At 42.6% G+C, this 15,470-nt stretch overlaps 1 protein-coding gene across 3 annotated transcripts in view; it reads left to right on the forward strand.

Moving 5' to 3' along the window:
- Positions 1-15,470, forward strand: part of LOC128060091 (RING finger protein 121-like) — an 85,427-nt gene that overhangs the window by 57,537 nt on the left and 12,420 nt on the right. For all 3 annotated transcript variants that reach the window (XR_008200650.1, XM_052652333.1, XM_052652334.1), the window contains exons 5-6: positions 3,294-3,401; positions 6,244-6,364. Coding sequence is in view for 2 of the 3 variants with exons in the window: in XM_052652333.1 (XP_052508293.1) it covers positions 3,294-3,401; positions 6,244-6,364 (229 nt within the window). In the remaining variant the exon portion in view is untranslated. The remainder of the gene's footprint in view (positions 1-3,293; positions 3,402-6,243; positions 6,365-15,470) is intronic.

Raw genomic sequence — 15,470 nt, forward strand, 5'->3', positions numbered from 1 at the left:
CCACCCAAATATTTCCCTATAGCTTACCTTACGGTTTACATCAAGGTCTGTATATACGAAAAGCTAACAATATAAAGTAAGCAAATCCTGGTCCTCATGGTCTCATTTTAAATGTTGTTTTCTTCTGTGAACTCTTCTCTGATCTCTAAGTAGATTTTCTGTCACATTCTCTTCCTAGTTTCCTGTAGCTTTCCTTCATAGAACTTATCACAGTTTATGACTGAATATCATTTTAAGTGTCTGTCTCCCCCACTAACTAACTGTGAGGTCAGGAGCCACATCCATGTTGTTTGTCACTGTATATCCAGGCTCTGCCAAAGGGCCTGGCACATAGTAGCCTACTCTGAATTTTTGTTGAATGAATGAATCTCAGCAAATTTAAACTGGAGAATTATAACAAACAATACTTCGTTCTTTGGTCACAAAGCAGCCCCTTCCTGTATAATTCTTTGTATTTCAAAATGCATTTCTCATCTGATCCTCCCAACCAGCTTGTGAGGTCATTTATATCTATGCTTGACAGAAAAAAAAAGAGAGATTTTCTGATTCATTCATTCAACAAGCACCTGCTCTGTGTCAGGCCCTGTGCTGAGTGCTGGGGATACAGAGCTGAATAAGACATGGTCCCTGCCCTCAAGGAGTACTCGTTTTAATGGAGGAGATGGACAAGAAAGCAGCTGTTTCAGTGCAGTTGGTAAGTGGTGTGAGACACGTATGCAGGTCCAGGAGAGCCTAATAGAGGAACTGGCCAGTCTCAGAGTTGTGACTACATGATCCAGAGACCTCCAACTTGAAACTTACTCGTTTTCCCATGCTTCTTATGTTCTACTTTACTGCCAGCCTTTTCTTGGCCTTCTGTTCTTCTACATGTTTGTTTTAATTCTGCAAAGTAAAGGTTATTTACAAGGTGAAGTCAGTGATCCAGAAGCTCCTCTCTGGCTGTGGTAGTTTGTTGTTATGGAGAAGGAAATGGCAACCCACTCCAGTACTCTTGCCTGAAAAATCCCATGGACAGAGGAGCCTGGTAGACTGCAGTCCATGGGGTCGCTAAGAGTCAGCACGACTGAGCGACTTCACTTTCACTTTTCACTTTCATGCATTGGAGAAGGAAATGGCAGCTCACTCCAGTGTTCTTGCCTGGAGAATCCCAGGGACGGGGGAGCCTGGTAGGCTGCCGTCTATGGAGGTGCACGGAGTCGGACACAAATGAAGCGACTTAGCAGCAGCAGCAGCAGCAGTTTGTTGTTACTGTTGTTTAGTTGCTAAGTTGTGTCTGACTCTTTCGTGAGCCCATGGACTTCAGCCCGCCAGGCTCCTCTGTCCATGGGATTTCCCAGTCAAAAATACTGGAGTGGGTTTCAGTTTCCTTCTTCTAGGGATCTTCCCTACACAGGGATCAAACCTGCATCTCCTGCTTGGCAGGAAGGTTCTTTATCACTGAGCCACCTGGAAAGTCTCCTACATTAAAAGCCATCATAAAATATACAGGCTCTGGAGCCAGATAGCTGTGGATTGGAAATCCCCAGCCCTGCCGTTTGTTAATTATATGACCCATATGACTGCATGTTTCTCAGCCTTGAATTCTTTATCCCTAAAAAATGTGATAATAATTGCTACCTCATATAGGGTAATATGAAGAAAGAGTGTAATAAAGCATGTTAAGCATCATCAGATAATTTAAATATCTTAGCTAAATGACTGAAAATACGTTTATAACATGAGAAGTTTTCAGTGATGGTTAACAACTAGCATTCAGTATTGCTTTACAGTTTCAAAGCGCTTTCATAAACATCCACATTTATTTATGCAGCATTTATTGATCATATATTTTATACACTAGGAAATGGGCTATGTACAATCCAGTGAGAAAGGTAGTAAGGGGTTCCTGTTTCAGGACTTAATAAACTTGTCTCAAGTTAATAAGACTCATCTGGGGTTACTTAATCCATGTTCCTTCTAAAATGCCATATCCTTTCCACTGTATCTCACTCCCAGCTCATCATTGCAAACTCTGGATGGTGGAGCTTCTGTGGTCTTTGAAGGTGGACACTGCAAGGTGTTTGGGTCCCTTTGCTAACCTGAGAAGTCATTACACCCTTGCTTACACCTTAGCCACAGCAGGGAGGCCCAAGCAGGGACCTTGAGCATCTTCCCTGAGGCCCAGCAGAGTGACAGTAACCTCGTTGGCTCTCAATAGCTAGACAAACTTGCTGAGTTGATCTTTAGCTCTCCTTGCCGGTAGAACAGTGGCCCATGATAAAAGGAACCTATGTCCACAGCATTTAAAAGGCTCTGGTACATTCTGGGAGCTGTCTTTCCTCTCCGAACCTACTTGCAGTCAACCAACCAGATTCCATACTTCTTTTCATTGGATCCTAGGGAGCATGGCTCCTCTTTGAGGAGAATCTCATACCCCCATCCAACCCCCACTCCCCAACCCACACTGCTATCACACACACACATCCAAATGTATTCTTTGAGTGCCTCCTTCATTATCCCTTCTCTTCCAAGGCAGAAAAAAAATTCAGAAGCACTCATTAGACATCATTCATTTTATTATTGTTCTATGGGTTAGAACAAAGCAGTATTCAGATTAACCATGCCCAGTTACAAAAGCCTGTAGCTAATTCTACCTCTTATTCATCTTTCCTTGAATCCTCTTTCCTGACAAGAATACCTGTTTCCTTCTGAGCATAGCTGTAGTTACTGATTTTCACTTCCTTATCCAGCTAACCTAAATTTGAGATGACATAGTTGTCTGAGGTTAGGCAGGCATTCTTTGTTTGATGTTGAAACCTCGTCTTTAAAAAAAAAAAAAAGAAAAATTGAAGGATAATTGCTTTACAGAATTTTGTTTTCTGTCAGACATCAACATGAATCAGCCATAGGCATACATTTATCTCCTCTCTCTTGAACCTCCCTCCCCATCCCACCCCTCTAGGTTGATACAGAACCCCTGTTTGGGTTTTCTGAGACATACAGCAAATTCCCATTGGCTATCTATTTTACATATGTTGAAACCTCCTTTTAATGCTCCTTTTTCTTCCCTTGGTTTGAGACCAGGAAAATATAAATACCAAAATACAAATACAAAATACCTCCCGGGTATGTGGAGGTGTTTTGCAATTGAGGGAGTAATCAGCCATGTATAGTAACTGAAGTTGCTCAATATAAGTCCTAAGCAAAGAGCCTGATGTCTCCATTAATGTGAGAGAAAGGAATTCTGGTGATGCAGAGGCTCTAGGCCAGCGTTTCTGGGTCAGCATTACACTAATTTTTTCTCCTTTCTCCAGGTTGGTTTATAAGTGGTTCCTGCTGATCTATAAAATCAGCTATGCCACTGGCATCGTTGGCTACATGGCTGTCATGTTTACCCTCTTTGGTCTTAACTTATTATTCAAGTGAGTACCCTTTGCTTTTGTTTTTGCTAGTGTTTGGGGAGAAGGGACTGGTAAGATGTACCTTTGCTCCTGGGACAAGTCCTGAGTATTAGCAAGAGGAACATGGCACTTAGGATAGGCGACTGGGGCTGTGGAGGATGGGAGGATGTCTGTCCCCTCTATGATTTTTGTGCTGGCAAAGAGAAAGGAATGTCTGGATAATCCAGAGTTAAGAGTCTCAAATCATTGGTTGTACTTTCTAAGAATTTATATTTTAATGGAAAACTATAATAACAAAAATAAGCATAATAATGATTATAACCAATTACCCATAACTCCATCACCCCAGCAGAGCCATTTTCCTTTTCCATGTGTGTATTGTTTCTTACAACATCCACTCTACCTTAGTGGTCTTATGTTCAAGGAGAGTAGGAGTTGGCAAACGACGTCCTATGGGCCAAATTGACCTGCCTTCAATTTTTAGAAAATAAAACACTTCCGCTGAAACACTCATTTGTTTACACATTGCCTGTTACTGTTTTTGCAGTAACACAGCAGAGTTGAATAATTGTGGCAGAGACTTTTAGGGCCATAAACCTAAAATACTTACAATCTGGACCTTTACAGACAAAGTTTGCTGACCCCAGGCTAGACAGTTGAACTCATGGAACGGTTGGTTGCACCTGGCAGCAGATCCACCTAGAAAGATACAAGACCGGAAATAATAAGGCAGTGCCTGCTGGAGTCCTTACAGTAGTCCCAGGGCTGAGATGTGAGGGAATGAGACCACAAAGATGAGTGTGGGAGCCACCCAGGCCCAGAAGCCGCACTTCTCCAAGGAACACATCAGGTTAAAACTCCCTGGATCCAGATACTGTGTTCTAATCGCAGATCAGGTTCAACATAAGCATTGTTGCTTTGTAACACAGCTGACTTTCTGCCTTTAAGAGATTTCTCAGGAGACAGAATTAACCTGTGGACTTTTAAGTCTTGCTCCGCTGTTGGGCATGTAGGCTGTTTTTCAGTGTACTGCTGCTGCAGATAACATTGCCGAGTTGCTTCCTAAGGATACACGACTAGGAGTGGGATTCTGGCTGTTACTTCCTATTGTTGTAAGCTTTCCAAAAGATCTGAATCAGTATTCAGGTCCCCTCCCACCCCCCTGCTCATTAGAGCAAAAGCCAGATAATCCTGTCCTGGACTCTGGGACAATGACTATGACAATGATAATGACCCTGGGACTGGAGAGTACAATAAGTAGGGCAGAAAAGGGTAGAAATGTGGTTTCCTGGCGGAGGGAATGGGCGCTGTGGGTCGTGAGGAATTCTAAGCCTGGGACAGTGTGTTGAAGCTGGAGATTTAGGATTAAAATTTAAATTCATGACCACTGACCTCTTCCCCAAATTGAGTACACTGTACAGGAGTTTCTCATACTGAAAGATGTCAGTCCTACTTTATATAGTGAGAGGACAACCACGGAATTCTTCCTTCCAGGTGTAGTACAGGCTGAAAGAATAAACAGGTGCCACAGATATTTATAGGAATATATCAGTGAAGAGTCGTCAGGTCTCATCAAAGAAAACCCAGGTATTTCCAGATAGCTTCCTAACCTTTGTGATTAAAAGTAGTAAAAACCAAGATTCTCCATGTTTTGTTATGTCTTTAAAGACATTTATTCTAGAATTGTAATTTCTACTTTGATAAACTACATAAGGAGGAAAATATACTTGAGAATCTTGACCATTTTTATGATGCTAATTAGTTAATTGGTATAAGACCATGATATCAAATTAGTAGGTTACATATTACAAGATTGGTGGGCAAATTCAACTTTCTGAGATAAATGTAATTTACAGTCTTAAGTGAACACATTCAGTTCTTCGTACAAATGTTTTAACAAAGATAGTTTTCTTTAATAAACATTTACAGACTCAAGTTTGCAAATTATTGGTCCACGAAATCACTAAAACAAGCTTCCTAATATTATAGGCATATTGTCCTTAGTGAGAAGACTTGAACCAAAATTTAACTTTGGTGACATGATACAGAATATGTGTAGTTGCAACTTAAAATTGTATGTAACAGGTATATTTACTAACTGTATCTTTCTTTTCTAAAGCTGTGGTTAGAAAGCTTTTTTTTTTTTGTAAAAGACCAAATAAATATTTTAGGTTTCATGGGACAAAAGGCAAGATCTAGGATGCTTTATAGGTATTCACATAACAAGAGAGAAAACGCCTCCCTGCCCCATGTATTTGCCTGGGTGAACTGTCTCAGATGGTGGGCGTTCTTTGTGTCCACTTGCCATCAGGTGAAACATTCTCTAAAGGAGGGGCCTGATGGGGGTGGGTGAGCATTGGGATCAGTTTCAGTTTGCTCCGGTGACACCCAGAACCTGCTGTGCTCTTCCCTCCTTTTGGAGGGCTTAGCCATTTCAACTTAGGCAACTTGCTGGAGGTGAGGCAATTCATTAGTGAGTTGCAGACTTCCAGACTGAAAATCCCACTGTTTGGTGTGTAGTGGTTGCCAGTGGTGGAGCCCCCAATGTGTAAGTGTGAACCAGAACAGAGCCTAGGCCGCTGCAAGGCATGGTCATCAGTCACCGGAGGCAGGCACCGGAGACCCCTTGAGGAAATGGGCAGAAGGGATACTCTGACTTGGTCTTCACAGCTTCCAGTCCTAGCCTGTCAAGGAGGTGCCCACAGACCATATGCAGACAGGCTGCACTTGGTTTTAGTTTGCCAATACTTGATCTACTCTTGAGGCTTCCAATTTTAGGTGCTGCCTTATGTGTCCCAGAGTAGTAATGCAAAGCAAGTGCATCTCAGGGCAAGTCTTACAGGCCATGCTGCTTCCCTTACAGGATCAAACCTGAAGATGCTATGGACTTTGGCATTTCTCTCCTCTTCTATGGCCTCTACTATGGTGTTCTTGAGCGGGACTTTGCAGAAATGTGTGCAGACTATATGGCATCGACCATAGGGGTGAGTTCACCTGGGCTTTTATTACTGTCTCCTGCCACCTTCAAAGAGTTCAGGATAGCATCACTTGTTTGATGGAAGAGTTAAGCCGTACAAAATCCTTCAAGATGTGAGTGATTATATATGGAAATTCCCTCTTTAAAATTTGGAAAGCTAGATCTCAGAGGTACCCTGGAATTTTTAACTCTAAGCCAAAAGGTAAAAGTCACTTTACCCTACAGGAAGTTGAGAGTCACTCAACAGATACTTATTTAATGTCTCCTGTGTCCCTAAGCACATCTAATGTGCTTAGATTAGAAAGGTGTACAAAAATAAACATGATTATTGCCCAAATGGAGTTTACTGTCAAGAGAGATGGGTATTAAAGTAATTTAAAACACCAATAAATTATATGATACACTATATTATCATAATAATATATTACAAAATTTATATTATTAGAAATTATAACTAATAAATATCAAGGGAGGTTCATGATACTATGAACAAATACAGTTACAGCGTCTGACCTAGTCTTGGGGCTCAACGGTGGCTTCCCTGGTGTGACTTTTGAGCTGACCTGAACAATGAGTGGGAGTTAACCAGATGAAGTGAAAAGTGAAGTGTGTACCAGGTAGAGGAAATAGCATGTTTAAGAGGCCTGTAGTGGGAGAAAAGGTGAGAATTTTGAGGAACTAAGGCTAACGTGGTTGTGGGGCTGAATTATAGTAGAAGTCTCTAGAGAAATAAAGGCTAGACTAGAAAAACCCATATAGGCCAAATGAAAGAGTGTGATTTTTATACTAAAAATACTAAGGGTCTAAGATAGAAAATGGTATCATCAGATTTGCACTTGGAAAAGATCATTCTGGCTGCTTGGATAGAGACTAGATCAGAGAAGGGTCCACAGATCAGCGTGACCCACTATGACTACTTAAAGAGACAGTTGCAGTAGTTTGTGCAAGGTGAAGGCAGCTTGGATTAGTGTAGAGACGGTGAGAAGGGAGAGAAGTAGATGAGAGGTATCTTGGAGGTAAGTTTGACCTCCAAGGCCAATCTTGGATATAGATTGGTTCTGGGGACTGAAGGAAAAAACAGGAAGAAAAGAAAGGTAGGTACCGAAGCTGACATTTCTGACTCAGGCAACTCCTCGGATCCTTCACTGAGATAGGAAATGCTGCGAGAGGACCAGGTGGAGACCATGCAAAGATTCTTCAAGCTTAAAATATAGGTAAAGTAACAGTCAGTCTAAGAAACCCAACTCAGTATCTTTACTCCTTTTTTTCTGCAATGGAAATATGTTTGCTGTTTGTAAAAATAATGTGTTCTTTTGTAATTGTGTGAACAACACAGAAGTGCTCCCCATCTTGGTATCATTAGATACCATACCATTAGACCCCACCCCAAGAAGAAATATTTCCAAGTTTAATAGACATTTCTCCAGTTTCTGTGCTGAAATAATTGTGACTCTGGTGTGTGGGGACTGAAGGGCATTCCAGAGTTCTTTCTAGGTCAAAGTTTGGCAAGTTGGAGAGAAGCCCTAGAACATCAGGGAAGTGGGTTCTCCTAGTTCCTCCACATACAAGTCCTGGCTTTTAGGCAGGAGATATCAATGGAGACCAATTGAAAAGAACAAGAAAGGCTTGGCACTGGCTTCATGTGAGGCACTTCAGGACCTCTTGCTGAGCTTGTGGCAGTTTTGCAGGTAGGGACCTCTTGGCTGTGCTAATTTGTATGTCACAGTTAGGTGATCTCATTTGTGCCTTGGGCTGGTAGGCTTAGGGCAATTCAGGTTAAACAGAAGATTCAGCTATCACCTTGGGTGTGTGTGCTAGTCACTCAGTCATATCCAATTCTTCGTGATCCCATGGACCATATTCTGCCAGGATCCTCTGTCCGTGGAATTTTCCAGGCAAGAATACTGAAGTGAGTTGCCATTCCTACTCAAAGGGTTCTTCCCGACCCAGGGATTGAATCTGCGTCTCTTGTGTCTCCTGCATTGTCAGGCAGATTCTTTACCACTGTATCACCTGGGAAGCCCTATCACCTTGTGTAATGTCAACCAAGTACAGTTTGGGGTCTGGGACTTTGTGTCTCAGTATCATGGGACTCTATTTTTCCTGTAATGGATTAAATAGAAAACAAAGTGTATTGGGTCACTTTATAGACAGCCTGTTAGATTCTTTTCTGAACAGCTGTCTCATGTTTTAGCAGCATCTCATTTTCTCTTATTTAGTTGTGTCTTTAGCTGTTCATTCAACTAGTTCACTCCCTGAAGAGATTTTCAGACCCTAGATTGTCTAATTACTCACTTCACTTTCAGCAGCAGCTGTTCACTAAAACTGTTTCCTTCGGTGGCACAGCCAGCTTTTCAGAGTGTCTCTTACTGGAATCCTGTCCTTTACCCTCTAGTGATTTCTTCTTCTTTTTCTATTTTTACAGGACCAATTCTCTGATTTTCCCAAGTAGTAGCCAACTTTATCTCAAGGTTATTATCAGCTGCCAATTTAAATATAGCCTTTATTCCCTCCCAGGTGGGTCCCTAATGGCTAATCTGCAGAATCCCTTTTCTGTCCAGGTGGAGCTAAGCTCAGAATTGAACACTGAGTTAGCATCACTCCAGTACTCTTGTCTGGAAAATGCCATGGACAGAGGAGCCTGGTGGGCTACAGTCCATAGGGTCACTAAGAGTTGGACGCGACTGAGCGACTTCACTTTGACTTTTCACTTTCATGCATTGGAGAAGGAAATGGCAACCCACTCTAGTGTTCTTGCTTGGAGAATCCCAGGGATGGGGGAGCTTGGTGGGCTGCTGTCTATGGGGTTGCACAGAGTCGGACATGACTGAAGTGATTTAGCAGCAGCAGCAGCTGGGAGATGGAGTTATTACATTGGCCTCTGCAAGATGGGATTTGACCTGGGCCTCTTCCCATGTTCTTGGGAAGAATTATTGGGTACTCCAGTGGTTGTAAATGATAATCCCTCATAAGATAATTCCCTAATAATGATAAATTCCAGCTTCACCAGGAAACCTGGTGGGAGAATTTCGTGTTAGGGTGGAGAGTGCCTCAAACACTGACTCTTGACCCCCTCTATTCTCCTTCCTTTCATGGACTGTCACTAGTTATCTCCACCACTCCATGATAACAGTCTGTCCCCAGGGCAAACCACATACCTCAGTGTACCTCTTAGCACAGAATGTACGAATCAAACAATCACATTGGACTTTATTAAAGAGTTGAGGATAAGAGCAGGAAAATAAAGTGTGAGCATCTTTACCAGGCAGCCTGCTCTCCAGGGCTTTTAGACCCTGCCTCATCCAACTCAGCCTATGTCAGTGTCCTGGGTGTCATCTTAGCACCCACAACCTGGAACCCACACCTGGACAGCGACTGTCCTCCAGATGCCAACACCCAGAGCCTGTGTTCTTGACAAAAATAGTGCTGCCCCTCCTTTATACCACAGACTAGTCTTCTGAATCCTAGTATCTTACCTGATAGCTACCTCTCCCCTAAGTAATTGACATTGAGAATGGCTTTCCTTTTCAGAGAAGCCACTGTAACCAGCTGTCTCTTTCAGAGGAGCCACTCTATCCAACTGTCTCTTTCAGAGGAGTCACTCTATCCAACTGTCTCTTTCAGAGGAGTCACTCTGAAAACTCCCATCCAACAGAATGTGACCTTGCTGATCCTAACTATAGACAAGCAGTTTGCTGTTTCCCCAGGGTCCCATCCTGGGGGTCATAGGAATACTAGGATGGCCTGTGATAGTACCGGGTGAGTCACCAGGAGTTAATTCATTCGTTGTTTTCCAATTCTCTGCATAAATATTGCTGAGATTTAGTAACAGGTCTTCTGCTAGGGCTCAGGATGCCAGCAGATTAGATCAGATAGGAATGTGGGAGAAGAGACTCCAACATGAGATTAAAGGGATCTATCTTAGAGTTCTTTCCAATCCTGAAAATTTCAAGACTGTTGTTATTTCTGCCCACTTTGGTCAGATGGGCCTTGGTCTGCTCAGGAACACATAGGCCCCTGAACCATGACAGCCTGAATTTCAGGAATATTCTAGGGGCTTCCCTGGTGGTGCAGTGGTTAAAAATCCATCTGGCTTTGCAGAGGATACAGATTTGGTCTCTGGCCCAGGAAGATTCCACATTCCACAGGGCAACTAAGCCCCTGTGCAACAACCACTGAGCCCATGCACGCCTAGAGCCTGTGCTCTGCGAGAAGATAAGCCAGCAACGAGATGAGAAGTCCAAGTGCTGCCAGTATAGAGTAGCCCCCCCTCACCGCAACTGGAGAAAGCCCATGTGCAGCGACAAAGATCCAGCACAGCCAAAAAATTTCAAACATGAAGAAAGAAGTTAAAAAAAGAGAATGTCTGTGGTCTCGAAGCCAGAATCTAATCAGTGCTTTGGGGAGGGTAATTTGAGGAAGTCAAGAGACAGCAGCTTTCCACTCATTCATTAGCCAACTCATTCATTTATTTATTCAAGCAGCAGTTATTTATCAGTAGTCTACAGTGCACAGAATGTGACCAAGTACAGCCTTTACTAGCTTCATTGCTCACTTTCAGTAGCACCCCTAGTTTTTTTTTTTTTAAACTGCTAAAAATACACATACCATCTTAACCATTTTGCAGTGTACAGTTGAGTGGCGTTAATACCTTTACATTGTTCTTCAGCTGTCACCATCATCCATCTATAGAACTCTTCATTTTGCAAAACTGAATCTTTGTACTCAGTAAACAATAATTCCCTAATCCCCACTCTCCCCAGCCCCTGGCGACACTCATTCTGTCTCTATGAATTTGACCACTTTAGATCCCTCACATAAGTGAACTCATATGCAATATTTGTCTTTTGTGACTGGGTTATTTCAGTTAGTGTAATATCCTCAAGGTTTGCCTTTGTTGTGGCATGTCAGAATTTCCTTCCTTTTTAAGGCTACATAATATTTCACTTTGTATATATATACCACATTTTCTGTTCTATTTATTTCTTCCTAGTCTTTTGTATATTCGGTGATCACAGCTTCTATCCCAAAGAGTCATAGTTGATTTTGGAGCTGTACCAGTCAGGAACTAGGTCTGATTCATCTCTTGGTCACCCTCTGGGAGTGGTTTGACCTAAAAAAAAAAAAATCTGTGATTAATTAATTTCACAATTCCTAGAAATAAAACTATGATGTTTTATAGTTGTGTTAAGCATTCTTAACTCCTTTTACAGTACTCTGTGCTACTCTTTTTAGTTAGTGTAGAGTCGAGTCGGACACAACTGAGCAACTTTACTTTCACTTTCACTTGCATGCATTGGAGAAGGAAGTGGCAACCCACTCCTTGCTTGGAGTGTTCTTGCTTGGAGAATCCCAGGGACGGGGGAGCCTGGTGGGCTGCCGTCTCTGGGGTCGCACAGAGTCGGACATGACTGAAGCGACTTAGCAGCAGCAGCAGCAGCAGCAACAGCTCTTTGTTTTGCCTCACTTGGAGGAATTAGTAACTGTTTTGTTGAGTCAGTTGATTCAAGGGAATCTTGGATGAAGTCTGTGTTTTCCAGCTGGTTTCTGTGAGGTCATAAGCTTGTGACAGCCAGTCAGTTTAGTTTCTATTCACACCCAAAAGTCATGGAGGGGTGGGGCAGTGGAGCATTGAGAAATAGGCTTTTTTCTGGGACTTCCTCCTCTGTGGGATTGATTGGCAGGCAGGGTAGCAACATATTGTGCTGCATTGGGCCTGGTGTCCTAGCTCACATTTTCTGTCTCCTGAGCAAATTGCTGTGCCTCAGACTTCCTACTTCCTGGAGCCTCAGCAGCCCTGGATAATATGAGGACAGGGCTGGCTACCCATTCATCTGACTTGAAATAGTAGTTGTAAAGAGCTGAGGGGTCAGAGTCAGACAGACCTGGTTTCAGATTCTCCTCCACTTTTAATTATCTGTATACTCTTGAGCAAGTTGCTTTACCTTTCTGATCTTCTTTTCTTACCTGTAATAATATTGTCAGCCTTATAGAATTGTGGTAAGGAACAGATGGGTTAATGTCAAGCACTTTGCAGAGTAGCCTGGCCCATGGCAGACACTCAGATGGTGATGAGGACAGCAACTACTGTTGCCTGCTGTACTGTCCTGCTGCGCTACCTATTCTATATCTAATCGCCTGGAGCACAGGGCCCTTGTAGACTTTGTATCTTCATCATACTCAACACATAAAGCAAGACAGACAGATCGTTAACCATGCATGCCAGTTCTCTCTTGATGCTATCTTTTGTCTGAAATCACCTTCAACCACTCTGTGCTATGGAATCTCCTCCACTATAATCCTGGAAATGGGTATTTTATTCACTTTTTCAGCAAGTATTTCTGAAGCCATCTTGAACTGACAGGGAGCCAGCTGAGCCCTGCCACCAACTGTCTGGCCTCGAGCGAGGCTCTGCTCCCTGGCCATTAGTCTCCTCGCTAGTTGAGGGGAGGGACCAGAAGAGACCTCGAGGCTGTTGTGGCACACATTCCCTGTGATGGTCGATGGTATGGATTGGAACTCCTGTATCCTGAGCCCCTACTACAGACAAGCTCCTGTGCAAAAGGAGAAATCTGACTGTTCATCGGGAGCACACCCTCTCCCGCTTTGAATAATCTCTGTTTCAAACCTCTCTTAAACCTCTAACACCCCTTCCCTCTGCCCTTCATTCTCAGCAGATGATCTTGCCTCCTATTTTCCTGAGAAACTAGAAACCAAACAAGAATCCCCCAAGTCCTGACACCGTACCTATAGACCCGCTTCTGTTTGCACCTGTCTCCTCCTCCTCCCCTCCAGGAACAGTGGAGTAAGTGTCCTTTCCCCCGTCAGAGGCCAGCTCTACCTGAGCTCTAGATTCCGCACCTCCTGCTTCCCCAGGGACCTGGTGTACCATTGACTTCCTTTCTCACCTAGGACTTCAACTTCTCCCTCTACTGGGTTCTTGCCTATTAATCATTTAAATATTCTGTTTGAAAAAATGTCCTTTCTTTGGCACACCTTCTCTAGCTACTGGACCATTTCCTGTCATTGACAGCTAAATTTGTGGAAAGTTTCTGTTTCCTTTTTGATCACCTTTCACCCACTTCCTGGGCCATTCTAATTGACCTCAAGTCATACTCTTCTTATGAAGTGACTCTTACTCAGATCACCAGGGGCTCTATGCCACTTATTCTGGGGGATTGATTATGATCTCAGCAGTCAACAGCACAGTTGACTCAGCACTTCTTTCTTAAAAAGGGTTCCCCCCACCACTTCCGCCTCCTCACGGTGGCTTTTGTGACATTACCTTGTCCTGGTTTTCTTTCTCTCTGATATTTTCTGTCTTCTCTGCTAATTTTCCTTCCCCTTAAATGTTATTATGAGCTCAAGGTGAAACCATCTTCTCTATTCTTCACTAGTTATTTCCTTTCTTTTTCCATGACTTCCAGATCTGTAATCCAGAACTCTATTCTGAACTCCAGGCCTTTCCTAGTTAGCTGTCTCTTTGGTATCAACAATCGGTCCACTTCTCCCAGTTTTTATTGCCATCAAATTAGCCCAAGTTATCACCTGAGCATGGGAGAAGGAAATGACAACCCACTCCAGTATTCTTGCCTAGAGAATCCTGTGGACAGAGGAGCCTTGGTGGGCTTGCTGTCCATGGGGTCACACAGAGTCGGACACGACTAAAGCAACTTAGCATAGCATAGCATATCACCTGAGCATAGACCCCCATTATCTGTTGCATTTAAAATATTGTAACTGTCTCTTAGCTGGTCTCACTGAATCCATTTTGGCCTCATCTCCAATCCATTTTTCACATGGAAGATTGAGTGATCTTTTAAACAATATGAGTGCAAAATAAAGCCTTTAGATGACTTCTCATTTAAAGTCCACAATCCTCCATTTTGGCCTTAAGGACTTCCTGTTTTCCTCTTTCTTCCAGACGGCTTCCGGTTTCTCAAGTGCATCAGGCTCTTCCTGCCGCTGGCTGCCTCTTGTCACTCCTGCTTCTCCATCTCTCTAACTTCTACTCATGCTTCACCTCTCAGCCTAAAGTGCCACTCCTCTCAGGAAGCCTCCTCAGATGACCTAGGCTTAGTTAGGAGACTCCTTCACTGCAGTGTTCTTTGATAGCCCTTTGAATGCCTTTTAAATAACTAATTCTTATTTTAGCCTTCTAAGTAATTAGTTCTCATTTCATGTACATTTAAAAAAAACTTTATTGGAGTATGCATTAATTTCTTCTGTACAATGCAGTGACTCAGTTATATGTGTGTGTGTGTGTGTGTATTCTTTTTCATGTTTTTTCCATTGTGGTTTGTCACAAGATGTTGAATGTAGTCCCCTGTGCTATGCAGTAGGGCTTTATTGTTTAGTCATCCAATATCTAATAGCTTGACTCTGATACTACCAAAGTCCCATTCCTTCCCTCCTCTATCCTCCCTACCCCTTGGCAACCACAAGTCTGTTCTGTCTGTCTGTGAGTCTGTTTTTGTTTTGTAGCTACATTGATTTGTATCGTATTTAGATTCCATATATAAGTGTTATTATATGGTATTTGTCTTTCTTTTTCTGCCTTACTTCACTTAGTATGGTATCCGTCCTAGAGATTGCTGTAAATGGCATTGTTTAGTTCTTTTTGATTACTGAGTAATATTCCATTGTGTATATATACCATATCTTCTTTATGTCTTGGCTATTGTAAATAGTGCTGCAATCGACATAGGGTTGCATGTATCTTTTTGAATTGTAATTTTATCTGGTATATGCCCTGGAGTGGGATTGCTGGATCACATGGCAACTCTATTTTTATTTTTTGAGGCGCCTCCATACTGTTTTCCTTAGTGGTTGCACCAATTTATATTCTCACCAATGGTGTAAGAGGGTTCCCTTCTCTCCACACTCTGTCCAGCTGTTTGTAGATTTTTTTGATGGCCATTCTGACTGATATGAGGTGATAACCTCATTATAGTTTTGATTTGCATTTCCCTATTAATTAGCAGTGTTGAGTACCTTTTCATGTGCCTATTGGTCATCTGTATATCTTCTTTGGAGAAATATCTATTAAGGTCTTCTGCCCATTTTTCCATTGGACTGTTTGGTTTTTTGTTCTTGAGTTGTATGAGCTGTTT

Source organism: Budorcas taxicolor, chromosome 15 (genome assembly GCF_023091745.1).
Source record: "Budorcas taxicolor isolate Tak-1 chromosome 15, Takin1.1, whole genome shotgun sequence".
Classification (NCBI taxonomy): domain Eukaryota; kingdom Metazoa; phylum Chordata; class Mammalia; order Artiodactyla; family Bovidae; genus Budorcas; species Budorcas taxicolor.